Genomic DNA, 14,933 nt, shown 5'->3' on the forward strand with positions numbered 1-14,933 from the left:
TAGGGGGACTTGAATTGCTGTAGATTCTGCAGTGATGTAGTGTCCCCGTGAGTGACAGAACCCTGATCCAATCACGGCTCAACCAGAGAAGATTTACAATGCCTACAGTCGGTGCTTTCGCTGGCTGCCCCTCCACCACAGAAAGCACTGAGCTACTGTAGGCTGAAACATGCATTTTTGAGCCGCCTTACTCAAAGAAAGAGACCAAGTTTGAATGTTGCTTTATTAACTCAATAATAATTTTTTACAATGTTTGCTAAACTGATATGTGAAACAATTAATGCCAGAATTACATGCAAAATAGGCAAAAAATAATAGGTGGGGCTCTGACATCAAATCTTTCAATCGTAAAACATTTTATATAATTTTCGCCTGACATGATCACTCTACCTACTCTTAATTCTTGTCTAATATGTTGCCTTTTCTTGCCTTTTTTAATAAATTCTGATATTTTGAATAATGTGATAGGTATATTTCACTGAATCATATGGTTGTTAAGAGCGACATTTTGATAATATTACCGTTATATCAACACAATCACTCCCGTTCAACAACTCTAAATCTCTTTTGGCACAGTAGGCTTCAAGTCACTTGCTGATAATGTTGCAGAAAAAGTTTGAAAGGTTTAGGCATTCCTTAATCACTGAACAGGTAAATGCTGTCAATTACCCAATTTATAGGCATGCCCAATTTAGGGGAATTTTTTTACAACGTGATATTGCGCTCCAAAGGGATAACTTGAAATAGCATGATGTAGGTTGATAAAATAATCCAAAGAAAAATATGTGATTATTTATTAGCCTAGTGATTATAGGAATTTAGGCATATCATCCGAATATGGCCTCATGTAAAATCATTGTCAAAAGCACAAGAGATACCAACTGTTGCATGTAAATGTAGATTATTTATGGGTTGATCATAGGCTATATAAATATCAAATCATTCTTTCAACTCCAAAGCAATTGCCTGTCCATGGCACAGGAACCACTGACTCGCTGCCTTTTACTATATTTCCATGTAGCTGAGAGAAAACCTTGCAATTTTATAAAACATTTCATGAAATTCTACTTATTTTTCCCTGGGGCAGAGAGAAAAAATGTAATCTAATTTCCTGCTATTCTTTAAACTTATGCCATATTAATTTAGGGGCTCCCGAGTGGTGCAGAGGTCTAAGTCACTGCATCTCAGTGCTTGAGGTGTCACTACATCTCAGTGCTTGAGGTGTCACTACAGGCACCCTGGTTAGAAGCCAGGCTGTATCACAAACGGCTGTGATTGTCCAGGTTTGGCCGGTGCAGGCCGTCATTGTAAATAAGAATTTGTCCTTAAGTGACTTGCCTAGTTAAATAAAGGTTAACATTTTTTATCTAAAATAAATTAAAAAGTAAATATATCAGAGTGAGATTGACTAACAAAATCAATGGGGGCCCCCTGGAGGTCAGGACCCCTGGGCATGTGCCCTGTGTGCCCGTTCGTTATTCGGCCATGATCACTACAAGTTTAGATATCTTGCTAATGATGGAACATGTTGTGACTGTCAGTGGCTGACATACTGTAACAAGAGAAAAACTGCTGGTACAACCAAATTTCAAAATTGCACCTGGTGTATTATGCTATTCTTACTCTCAATAGTATGTTGACACCCCGACTGAGTTCCTAAATGTAAAAAAATATATATATGTTGTGGGGTCGGGGGCCCCTAGCAGCCAGGGGCCCAAAGCAACCGCTTATGTTGCTTAACCCTGGAACAGGCCCTGAATCTGCCTTTGCTGCAGAATGTGAGTGTTCTTTATTCATGCACCCTATCAAAAACCTGTGGTTACATCACAGAATACACATTACCCCACATCCAGATTTTCACAGACATTCAGTGCCTGATTCTATCATCTTTACTCAGTAGAACAGCTATGTATTGCCGACGGGGTTGTAACCTGGGTCTCCTGTGCCACAGGACTGTGTTAACCCGTTGACCTAAAGCCCTATAGGCATTATCTTGGAGAGCTATGCGTGAGAGAGGTTTACTGAACCAACATAGTTACATGTCATCTGAATTCGCTTAATAACGGTTTGTACAAAAATCACTGTCAACTGGGCACTACAGACAAAGGATCTCAATTTGAGCCAGTTTGCTACAGCAGGAAAATAATCCTGCAGTAACAGGAAATGTGTATTATAATTAATGGGCATTTTTGTATGTGTTGATATGTTTTTTATTAGGGCAAATCAAGTCTGAAAATTCAAAGTGGAACTTATGGACGTAAAACTCTAATACACTACAAGTTTGCATTTCCTGAATTACAGGAAAATTCACATAAACAAAAGAGTGACCAAATTAAAATCCTGTATGACTGTCAGCCATGTTTCCCAAGGTCTGTGACATGATACTATATACTGATTATCTTTTAGCTCCCCAAGCATCGCTATGAATGTCTTGATTCCTGTTTAACAGCATAGTAATAACTTCACGAAATCAACCTGTACCAGGACTTAAATTATAGTTACCTACATTTTACACTGTGAAGATGGTTGTGAGCCTGCAATGGCCTTGCATTCTTGAGCAGGAATCCTCCCCCTGGCATCCCTGATTTATTCCATAAGGAAATCTTGAAGGGAGAATGAGATTTAAACAGATTATTTTTACTAGGCTATCTATACTTTCATGTGATTTTCAACCTCATAATTTTAAGAAATACGATACTAATAAAGATATACATTGTAAATAAACGGACAAGAACACATACAGTGCACAGTGTATGGTTTATTTAGTGGCTTCATTAAGACTGTTACTGTTACTGTGAAAAGTATCATCCAGGCTGCTGATTTCTGCTCTCATCCACACATCTTTATTCAACCACCAGGGCCACAGTGAGAGAATGCAATAAGGCTAAGTAATGACCCTGACATCCCTGAACACACCATCCCCACTGTCAAACATGGTGGTGGTAGCATCATGGTTTGGGCCTGCTTTTCTTCAGCAGGGACAGAGAAGATGGTTAAAATTGATGGGAAGATGGATGGAGCCAAATACAGGACCATTCTGGAAGAAAACCTGATGAAGTCTGCAAAAGACCTGAGACTGGGACGGAGATTTGTCTTCCAACAAGACAATGATCCAAAACATAAAGCAAAATCTACAATGGAATGGTTCAAAAATAAACATATCCAGGTGTTAGAATGGCCAAGTCAAAGTCCAGACCTGAATCCAATCGAGAATCTGTGGAAAGAACTGAAAACTGCTGTTCACAAATGCTCTCCATCCAACCTCACTGAGCTCGAGCTGTTTTGCAAGGAGGAATGGGAAAAAATTTCAGTCTCTCAATGTGCAAAACTGATAGAGACATACCCCAAGCGACTTACAGCTGTAATCGCAGCAAAAGGTGGCGCTACAAAGTATTAACTTAAGGGGGCTGAATAATTTTGCACGCCCAATTTTTCAGTTTTTGATTTGTTAAAAAAGTTTGAAATATCCAATAAATGTCGTTCCACTTCATGATTGTGCCCCACTTGTTGTTGATTCTTCACAAAAAAAATACAGTTTTATATCTTTATGTTTGAAGCCTGAAATGTGGCAAAAGGTCGCAAAGTTCAAGGGGGGCGAATACTTTCGCAAGGCACTGTATTTATTTATTTAGCTCCTTTGCACCCCATTATTTCTATTTCTACTTTGCACATTCTTCCACTGCAAATCTAGTGTTTTTATTTGCTATATTGTATTTACTTTGCCACCATGGCCTTTACATTTTTTTTTACCTCCCTTATCTCACCTCATTTGCTCACATCGTATATAGACTCATTTTTCTACTGTATTATTTACTGTATGTTTGTTTTACTCCATGTGTAACTCTGTGTTGTTGTATGTGTCGAACTGCTTTGCTTTATCTTGGTTTGGTCGCAATTGTAAATGAGAACATGTTCTCAACTTGCCTACCTGGTTAAATAAAGGTGAAATAAAATAAAAAAATAAATAATGTGTGCTTCTTACAGTACTCCTAACAGAGGGGTTCTAACACAAAACCTTATTAGGTCATGTTTACATCTTACGGTCATTCTGCCATAGGATGATCTTTTTGTTGATTGGTTCAACAATTTGGATTTGTTTGTCATGTGTTCCTGATATGTTCAAATTATAATTGCCCTTGAGAATTGACTGTGCACCCTACACCCTCCATTCCTATTGTAAAACTGCTGCATTATCCAAATGCATGCTGCTTTGTATGTGTTCTTCAATTCTAAGTTTGATTTGAAGGAGCAATGTGAACTAGAGCAATCAAAGTGTCCACCAAGGTGCTGGTTAAAAATGTGTGCATTTACTAACAAGCAAGCAGGGGAGAAAGTCTTGTGGGTTTGACTACCTCTCGACATGCTATTGCTACGCTACACTGAAGTTTCTGACTTTCTCCCATCAGAAGACCAATTTGGCAGAGAGTTATTATTCACTAGCAGTCAACTAGCAATGAGACAGTGTTGTTGTCAGGCAATAGCAGTAGGGAAAAATGATGTTGTTAATCCGTCTGCACTCAGTGTTTTAGTATCAGGATTAGATGTAAAAAAAAATATAGATATATATTTTTTCATATATATATATATTTTTTAATCATCAGCCCATCACTTTGAAGTGCAGTACCAGTCAAAAGGTTGGACATACCTACTCATTCAGGGGTTTTTCTTTATTTGTACTGTTTTCTACATTGTAGAATAATAGTAAAGATGTCACAACTATGAAATAACACATATGGAATCATGTAGGAACCAAAAAAGTGTTATACAAGAGTTTTTATATATCATTTAGATTCTTCAAAGTAGCAGCCCTTTGCCTTGATGACAGCTTTGTACACTCTTGGCATTCTCTCAACCAGCTTCACCTGGAATGCTTTTCCAACAGTCTTGAAGGGGTTCCTACATATGCTGAGCCCTTTTTGGCTGCTTTTCCTTCACTTTGCGGTCCAACTCATCCCAAACCATCTCAATTGAGTTGAGGTCGGATGATTGTGGGGGCTAGGTAATCTGATGCAGCATTTATCACTCTCCTTCTTGGTTAAATAGCCCATACACAGCCTGGAGGTGTGTTGGGTCATTGTCCTGTTGAAAAACAAATGATAGTCCCACTCTTGGAATGCTGTGGTAGCCATGCTGGTTAAGTGTGCCTCGAATTCTAAATAAATCCATGACAGTGTCACCAACAAAGCACCATCACACCTCCTCCTCCTTGCTTCACGGTGGGAAACACACATGCAGAGATCATTCGTTCACCATCTCTGTGTCTCACAAAGACACGGTGATTGGAACCAAACATCTCAAATTTGGACTCATCAGACCAAAGGACAGATTTCCACCAGTCTAATGTCCATTGCTCGTGTTTCTTGGCCCAATCAAGTCTCTTCTTTTTATTGGTGTCTTTTGGTAGTGGTTTCTTTGCAGCAATTTGACCATGAAGGCCTGATTCGTGCAGTCTCCTCTGAACAGTTGATGTTCAGATGTTCTGTTACTTGAACTCTGTGAAGCATTTATTTGGGCTGCAATCTGAGGTGCAGTTAATTATAATGAACTTATCCTCTGGGTCTTCCTTTCCTGTTGTGGTCCTCATGAGAGCCAGTTTCACCATAGTGCTTGATTGTTTTTGTGATTGCACTTGAAGAAACTTTCAAATTTTACTTTATGTCTTAAAGTAAGGGTTGACTGTCATTTCTCTTTACTTATTTGAGCTGTTCTTGCCATAATATGGACTTGGTCTTTTTCCAAATAGTGCTATCTTCTGTTTACCACCCCTACGTTGTCACAACACAATGGATTTGCTCAAACGCATTAAGGAAAGAAATTCCACAAATTAACTTTTAACAAGGCACACCTGTTAATTGAAATGCATTCCAGGTGACTACTTCATGAAGCTGGTTGAGAGGATTCCCAGAGTGTGCAAAGCTGTCATCAAGGCAAAGGGTGGCAACTTTGAAGAATCTCAAATATAAAATATATTTAACATGTAGAAAATAGTAAAAATAAAGAAAAACCTTGGAATGAGTAGGTGTGTCTAAACTTTTTACTGGTACTGTAAATCAGATCAAAAGTGAAATAAATCCCATTGTGAATGTGTTAGCTAGTGAATGACGTAAGAGATTATATGGAGTAGGCCTTTAGGATTCATCGTTTGCCTTCCCTCTTGTTTGTTTTTTTACTTTTCAGTTCCTTTGGTTTACAAAAAATAAGTTGTCACTCCCATCAAACTACTACTGCTTAAATTGCAACATGTTCTCAAGACAGTGTGAAACTGTCTTTAATTCCTGGGAAGAATGGATTTTTGGCAGGAGCCAGGAGTTTTTGATACACTATTGCATGGCAATGTCAACAGTAGTCAGCCCAGACATGACAATCATTGGACAACACAAAGATTTGAGTCACTGAGTACGGTTGCATGCACACAATATTGCGATTATTGTGGATAGTCAGATTAATATAATAGTTTGATTAAACCGTTTACATACTTTACAAGAAGAACGATTTCCCTAATAATCCTGTTTACATGGACACATCTGAAATCAGGCTACCTAGTTTTCAAGTTTTAATGTCACATGCACAAGTACAGTGAAATGCCTTTCTAGCAAACTCAAAACCCAACAATGCAATAACCAATAACAATGTAATACTAGAAAAAACATGAGAAATAAGAAGAAATATGAAGAACACAATAAGTAAGTAAGCATACTATATACAGGGTAAGTTCCAATACCATATTTACAATGTGCAGGGATACTGGAGGGATGGAGGTAGATGCCGTATGTATAGGGATAAGGTTACTAGGCAACAGGAAATAAGATAAACAGAGTAGTAGCAGCTTGTATGTGAGTGGGTGTTGTGATAGAAAAATTACATATTTACCTGATTTGTTTAATATTACTAGATATATATATATTTATTTGACAGTTTCTGATTATTGTTGCTTGGTTTTATAGTTAGGTAACACCAGTGAATTTGAGCAGGAAGTTAATGTATTCTAAAATTGTAATCTGTTTTGATTACGTGGCAGTGTCCAGTAATTAAAGTAGTTTGAAATAAGTATTGACTATTAAGCTGATAGAAGAGGACCAACTTTTTGAAGGTTCTACATTTGTTCAACAACAGGTTTATATTTTTACTAAATTAAGGCAACAGGTTGCAATGTTTACATTGCCGGAAATGGGTTATGGGTTTGTTGATTTTAGACGGTGTCGATTCCACATAATGAAACACTGTATTAGGGCTCCCGAGTTGCGTAACGGCTTAAAGCACTGCATCTCAGTGCAAGAGGGATCACTGTTGTCCCTGGTTCGAATCCAGGCTGTATCACATCCGGCCGTGATTGAGAGTCCCATAGGGCGGCTCACAATGGCCAGGCGTCGACGAGGTTTGGCCCGGTAGGCCGTCATTATAAATAATAATTTGTTCTTAACTGACCTGCCTAGTTAAATAAAGGTTAACAGGAACAATCTAAGGTAACAATATCATGATCATTTGACATGGTTATTGAAAAGAGAGACCAGTCATATAATACGATATGGGAGTGAATTGTTAGACTCAGTGGACATGTTGCCATGTCTAAGGGTAGCACACGCTAAATTAAGCGCACATAAACGTTGGGGTACATTAAAATTAATGATTATCATGATCATGTTTTGTTTGCAGTTAAAACCTTTGGGTTGCTGATTATGATATTATTATACTGAATGCTAAAGAAATTGACATTCCTCTTCCAGGAGAATGGGTGTAGTAATTTTCTCTCTCTATGAAATGTTTCCTGAGGCTATGGTCTTGGGAGAGGGGTTAGTGAAATTTAGCAGTTTTATAGGTATAACGGTATCTGGATTCGGTGGTAAAGAGGAGTTACCAAAATAAATAAGGCCTGGCCTTTTTTGTTTGATTTTGCCATATGGCTTACCACACACACACACACGTACACACAACTTACTGGTTATGAATATGGGTTAGTGCCAAGGTAATTTAAACGGTCACACACACACATTGAATTTTCAGAAAAAAACTTCTGAGTTTTAATTGACCACCTGAATTATTTTGATAAAAAATGTACTGGGATACAAAATGTATGAAATATTTTACAGTTTTTAATTAATTGGTCTAATATAAACTCAGCAAAAAAAAGAAATGTCAATTTTTCAGGACCCTGTCTTTCAAAGATAAATCGTAAAAATCCAAATAACTTCACAGATCTTAATTGTAAAGGGTTTAAACACCGTTTCCCATGCTTGTTCAATGAACCATAAACAATTAACAAACATGCACCTGTGGAACGGTGGTTAAGAGACAAACAGCTTACAGACGGTAGGCAATTAAGGTCACAGTTATGAAAACTTAGGACACTAAAGAGGTCTTTCTACACCAAAAGAAAGATGCCCATGGTTCCTGCTGATCTGCGTGAACGTGCCTTAGGCATGCTGCAAGGAGACATGAGGACTGCAAATGTGGCCAGGGCAATAAATTTCAATATATGTACTGTGGGATGCCTAAGACAGCGCTACAGGGTGACAGGATGAACAGCTGATCGTCCTCGCAGTGGCAGACCACCTGTAACAACACCTGCACAGGATCGGTGCACCTGAACATCACACCTGCGGGACAGGCACAGGACAACAACTGCCCGAGTTACACCAGGAACTCACAATCCCTCCATCGGTGCTGAGAGAGGCTGGAATGAAGGCTTGTAGGCCTGTTGTAGTAAGGCAGGTCCTCACCAGACATCACCGGCAACAACGTCGCTTATGGACACAAACCCACCGTCACTGGACCAGACAGGACTGGCAAAAAGTGCTCTTCACTGACGAGTCGCGGTTTTGTCTCACCAGGGGTGATGCTCGGATTTGCGTTTATCGTCAAAGGAATGAGCGTTACACCGTGGCCTGTACTCTGGAGCGGGATTGATTTGGAAGTGGAGGGTTCGTCATGGTCTGGGGCGGTGTGTCACAGCATCATCGGACTGAGCTTGTTGTCATTGCAGGCAATCTCAACTCTGTGCGTTACAGGGAAGACATCCTCTTCCCTCATGTGGTACCCTTCCCGCAGGCTCATCCTGACATGACCCTCCAGCATGACAATGCCACCAGCCATACTGATTGTTCTGTGCATGATTTCCTGCAAGACAGGAATGTCAGTGTTCTGTCATGGCCAGCGAAGAACCCGGATCTCAAACCCATTGAGCACATCTGGGACCTGTTGGATTGGAGGGTGAGGGCTAGGGCCATTCCCTCCAGAAATGTCCGGGAACTTGCAGGTGCCTTGGTGGAAGAGTGGGGTAACACCTCACAGCAAGAACTGGCAAATCTGGTGCAGTCCATGAGGAGAAGATGCACTGCAGTACTTAATGCAGCTGCTGGACACACCAGTTTCTGACTGTTATTTTTGATTTTGACCCCTCTTTGTTCAGGGACACACTATTCCATTAGTCACATGTTTGTGGAACTTGTTCAGTTTATGTCTCAGTTGTTGAATCTTGTTATGCTAAGTTTGCTAAAAAATAAATGCACTTGACAGTGAGAGGACGTTTCCTTTTTGCTGAGTTTAGTAAGAAACACTAATTTGAAGGGTTTGAATGACGTCTGACCTTTGTCCTGACTTTCTAGTGTGATTTGATCATCCTCGCTGGAAAGCTGAGAGACATTGGATGATGATTTGAAGGTCATTTGTAATGCTGATAATTACGGAGAAGTTTTATAACTAATAGAAAGTGTTGTTGTTTTTACACATTAGTCAATATGGTGAATTATGTGTCAAAATCGGGGGAATTACCTTTTTGGGGGGGGGGGGGGGGGGATTGAAGTTTACACACCTTGAGTGATATGTAGGTATATATTGAGTGATGTATGAAGGAGTGTATTTTTCCCTTGTTTGTTTTGTTTTGTTTTGATAAATCCCACCAGATTGGGTCTGCTGGATGTTTGGGATAATTTCCTGATCCTATGTCTGCGATGAGGTTGACAGTGTGATAAGGGATTTATAAGCTAATTTGAGAAAAGATGTTTCAACAGAATGTGTTGTTATTTCCTTCAACATTTGTTTTAGAAATTTGCATTAAGAATATTTGTAGAAGTAATAATTTGTCATATAGTCAATGCTTGTCTGGATTTCCTGGATCAGAAATGAACTGAACTGAATTGTTGTTCTGATTTGTCCTTTCGAGGTTAAGGTGGAAATGGTATCTAAATGCACGAAAGGGATAATTTGACCAAACAGGGTGTGACCTCAAAACCCCCTCTGAAGAAATGGCATTCACTACGGCCCTGTCCTGCACCACTTCTATCGAGAGACCTGAGTCCGAGCCAGCAACCGGTGGACAGCATCTAGTTCTCTCATATTGCTGGTATACTGGTTGGCAAATGAACAAGGCATAATAGGAGTTGTGGTGGGGTTCAGGTGAGACATTTTATCATGGTCCATACACTTTGAACTGTGAAGCTACCTGAAGAAGGAAAATGAAGAAATACCAGAAGATTGAGTGCCGGAGAAAGGAGGGGGTTGGTCAACTGTGCCCGTAATTGATTTAGACTTATCTGAAATTGTTATTTGGGGTATCAGGTTGATGGGGGAGGTCAACAGTGCTAAATGTATCATTATTTAGGGTAAGAATTCATTGAGATACTGATCTGTAATTATAACCCCGACGAGAGAGTTAATTGGGTGAATTATTAGGTGAATATATTGTATGTTAATATGGATGTACATTCTGCCAGTGTTGATGTATGTTAAATTGAGGGTTTTCATTTTGAGTGATAGAACCAATGTGAATCACTGAGCAATGTCATTCAACATTTTGGTTGGATAATTAACTAGGTTTTGAATTATGATTTGGAAACTAAATTATTTTTAAAACTGACTGATTTAGTATTAGTATGTTAACTATATGAGTGGAGCAATTCATGTATTATGGATTGATTGTGTTGATTGTTGTTATGCTAATGATGACATGGGGTAAATAAGTTGTGTACTATGTTGAGACTATTCTCAGCATGCTTTGGTAAAAGGAGGGGTAAACTCTGATCCTGAGAGTGAAACTGAGCTTAATCTATTTGATTTATATCCATTACCAAATTGAAATGTTTAAGGATAACACTCAGGAACTCTAGCAGGTTTATGCTAATGGAACATAGAGTCCATAGGTGATGCCTTATACATAGTGGGATCATGATGCTTGTCCTGGGTTATGTTCATTAGGCACTAAATGGAATAAATGTGTTTTTAAACCTTGTAATTTTACTTTTAAGTTGAGAGAATTCTCAAAATGGGTGAATGTGATAGAAACATTACATATTTAACTGATTTGTTTAATATTCATAGTTAGCTATTAATACTTAACAAATATGAGGATATTTCTGTCCTGTTAGTGTCTTTGTTTTCATGAGCTCCACTCTAGTTCCCTGCAGCTAATCAGGGCGTATGGTCACTGGAGATGGCTTGAGCTGACAAATGGGTTAAAGACTGCAATACAGAGACAAGAATGTGTTTTACTAGAGATAGCTTAGGAGTAGAACAATCCGTCATTGTCTCAAAATCATCCTTGCATCTAGGAAACTAAGCCAGGGTGGGGTTAAGACAACAACCCAAGTGCAGATAATGACAGGATGAACCCAGAGTGGCTTATGATGCCCCAATCTGCATGAGGGGGGTTGAACCAACCATAACTGAGTGTTGTTAGCTGAGTGTTGTTAGTATCAGCTATATATAGTATTCTGCATTTGTGTAAAGGTTAGGTTACTCGGTCCAACACAAGGGTGGGGGGTCGACAAGCCTCATTAGTGCAAAAATGAATCAATATTAAATGAAGATGATTGTTTGAAGAAATGACAAAATCTCTCTCAGTACTGAATTTCCACAACAGTGTGTAGAGTCAGTATAAATGTATGTGCATAGTTTCCTGTAGTCCACGATCAGCTCCTTGGTCTTACTGACGTTGAGGCACCACACTTCCACCACACTACCACACTGACCTCCTCCCTGTAGGCTGACTCATCATCACTGGTGATTAGGCCTACCACTGTGTAGTCGTCAGCAAACTTGATGATGGTGTTGGAGTCATGCGTGGCCACACAGTCGTGGGTGAACAGGGAGTGCAGGAGGGGACTAAGCACACACCCCTGCGGGGACCCTGTGTTGAGGGTCAGCATGGTGAAGGTGATGGTGCCTACCCTCACCACCAGGATCCAATTGCAGAGGGAGATGTTCAGACCCAGAGTCCTAAGCTTGGCGATGAGCTTGGAGGGGACAATGGTGTTGAAAGCTGAGCTGTAGTCAATGAACAGCATTTTCACATACCTGATGGCAAATCGGCAATCAAAATAAACGTTTTACCACAGTAACCATGTTATTTTTGGGAAGCACATTTCATTCTGAGTTCGGACATACAGTGCCTTCAGACGATATTCAGACCCCTTTACTTTTTTCACATTTTGTTACACTACAGCTTTATTCTAAAATGTATTAAATTGTTATTTCCCCTCATAATTCTACATACAATATCCCATAATGACAAAGCAAAACCAGGAAAAATGTGTTGCTTATTTATGAAAGAAAAAAAAATGATATCACATTTACATAAGTATTCAGACCCTTTACTCAGTACTTTGTTGAAGCACCTTTGGCAGCGATGTTTACATGACTATTGCATAATCTGTTTAATATTGAATTATTACTGTGCATGTGAACATACTCACTGCCGCCTGTAGTACTGTAACCCACGTACCTCGATCAGTAGGTTCCCCTTCTGTTTCAGTGGACATGATGCCTCTGTTCACAGTTCACATATTTGCTTGCTGTGAGCACATGCATATTTTTTATGCTTGTTACAGAGAAGGGGGACTTCATTGCTCTGGATCTGGGAGGCTCGGCCTTCCGCATCCTGCGAGTGAAGGTGTCCCATGAGAAGAAGCAGACGGTTCAGATGGAGAGCCAGATCTATGACACTCCAGAGGACATCATCCATGGCAGTGGCACTCGGGTACGGGGTACCTTTCAAATTCTTACCGTATATAAATGTCTAAAAGTCTAGTGGCCAGGGAAATAAATCCAAAGTGTGCATTACAGTCTCTCCTTGTGCACAGATTGCTTTCGAGATAACCATCCCTAACTTAATTATTTTCCTTTCTCTTGCAGCTGTTTGACCATGTTGCAGAGTGCCTGGGTGACTTCATGGAGAAGCAGAATATCAAGGATAAGAAGCTTTCTGTCGGCTTCACCTTCTCCTTCCCCTGTGCACAAACAAAACTGAATGAGGTGAGAGAATGAACAAGCCAATAGTACTGTACAGCTGAGCTTCAGTTATTAGCTTCGTTTTTTTATTTTACCCTCATTTTTCTCCCCAATTTCGATCTTGTCTCATCGCTGCAACTCCCAACGGGCTCGGGAGAGGCGAAGGGTGAGCCATGCGTCCTCCTGAACATGACCCGCCCAAGCTCGCACCTTAACACCCACCAGCTTAACCCGGAAGCCAGCCGCACCAATGTGTAGGGGGAAACACCATTCAATTGGCGACCTGTATCAGCCTGCAAGCACCCGGCCCTCCACAAGAAGTCGCTAGGGCACGATGAGCCAAGTAAAGCCCCCCCGGCCAAACCCTTCCCTAACCCGGATGACGCTGGGCCAATTGTGTGCCGTCCTATGGGACTCCTGTCACGGACGGTTGTATTGGCTTCAGTTTTGAAGACAGATCATATCATACTATCAGTGATCTGCCTGTTTGTCTTTTGTAGAGTTATTTGCTCACTTGGACAAAACGCTTTAAAGCCAGTGGAGTTGAGGGAATGGACGTTGTGACTCTTCTGAACAAGGCCATCAAAAAACGTGGGGTAGGTTTGATGTTTTTAAGCACGCTTGCCTAATGCAATGACAATGAACCCACTGGGCAAAAACGACTTGAATCAACATTGTTTCCACATCATTTTAACCAGAAAATGCAATATGATGACGTTGAATGAACGTGGATAACTGATTGGATTTGTAAAAAGTAATCAATGTAAGGTCATTTTTATTTCACCCAACTTTTAACCTAAATTCAATGACATGGTGAAATTGTTGGTTGATTTCACGTTAGTTCACAACTCAACCAAATGTAAATCAAAACTAGATGTTGAACTGATGTCTGTGCCCAATGGGAAGTTTCGTCATAAGCAAATCTGTTGCACCATGGTTATATAATTGTAACCCTGTGCTTTTCAGGACTATGACGCAGACATCATTGCAGTGGTCAATGACACAGTTGGAACCATGATGACCTGTGGCTTTGATGACCAGCGTTGTGAAGTTGGTATCATCATAGGTATAAAATCCATTTACCTCCCACCAGACCATTAAAGGATGCCCCCTCCCCCAGAAAAAGTTGGTGTCACTATTTCAATGTAATTTCCTGTCTTAGAGAGAAAATGCACGTTTAGGTTCCACCTCTGAAGAATGACAGAGGCTACTTATAAATATTTATGAATTGGGTGTAGGAATTTTCACGTGGAGTTAAACATCAACAAATAGGGCACCTAGCATGCTAACCTTATCTAGCTAGCTAGCTTGCTAACCATATCTAGCAGGCTCGATAGGCTAGATCTGTTGTTGCTGTTTTTTTTATAACTACACTGTATTCAAAATATTAGCCAGCTCGATCGATGGCTTGTTCTGGAGCTGTATTTGCCATAAGCATTGATTTAGCGAAAACTTCGCCACAGATGGAAACCACTGGTCTATCTTTGACTCTGCCATCTATTATTATCTCCAAAAGTTTTGACATCTTCCATAAATTGCGGCCGCGAATCCACCATAGAAATAGTTTGAAAAATAAGATGAAGCTCAGATAATATCCATAAATATAGAAAATTAGCTGATATGCGTTTTTCTACATTGTAAGGGACATGGTGCAACTTTTTGTAGGTAGGCTGCTGACAGGCTTTGGCTGCGGTACAGCAAAGCCAAGTCAG

At 40.0% G+C, this 14,933-nt stretch overlaps 1 protein-coding gene across 1 annotated transcript in view; it reads left to right on the plus strand.

The window, feature by feature from the left end:
• Window positions 1–14,933, plus strand: part of LOC139381528 (hexokinase 1) — a 40,640-nt gene that overhangs the window by 14,822 nt on the left and 10,885 nt on the right. Inside the window, exons 3-6 of the mRNA XM_071125147.1 lie at window positions 12,822–12,970; window positions 13,126–13,245; window positions 13,722–13,817; window positions 14,188–14,287. Coding sequence (XP_070981248.1) covers window positions 12,822–12,970; window positions 13,126–13,245; window positions 13,722–13,817; window positions 14,188–14,287 — 465 coding nt within the window. The remainder of the gene's footprint in view (window positions 1–12,821; window positions 12,971–13,125; window positions 13,246–13,721; window positions 13,818–14,187; window positions 14,288–14,933) is intronic.

This window comes from Oncorhynchus clarkii, chromosome 23 (genome assembly GCF_045791955.1).
Source record: "Oncorhynchus clarkii lewisi isolate Uvic-CL-2024 chromosome 23, UVic_Ocla_1.0, whole genome shotgun sequence".
NCBI classification, from domain to species: domain Eukaryota; kingdom Metazoa; phylum Chordata; class Actinopteri; order Salmoniformes; family Salmonidae; genus Oncorhynchus; species Oncorhynchus clarkii.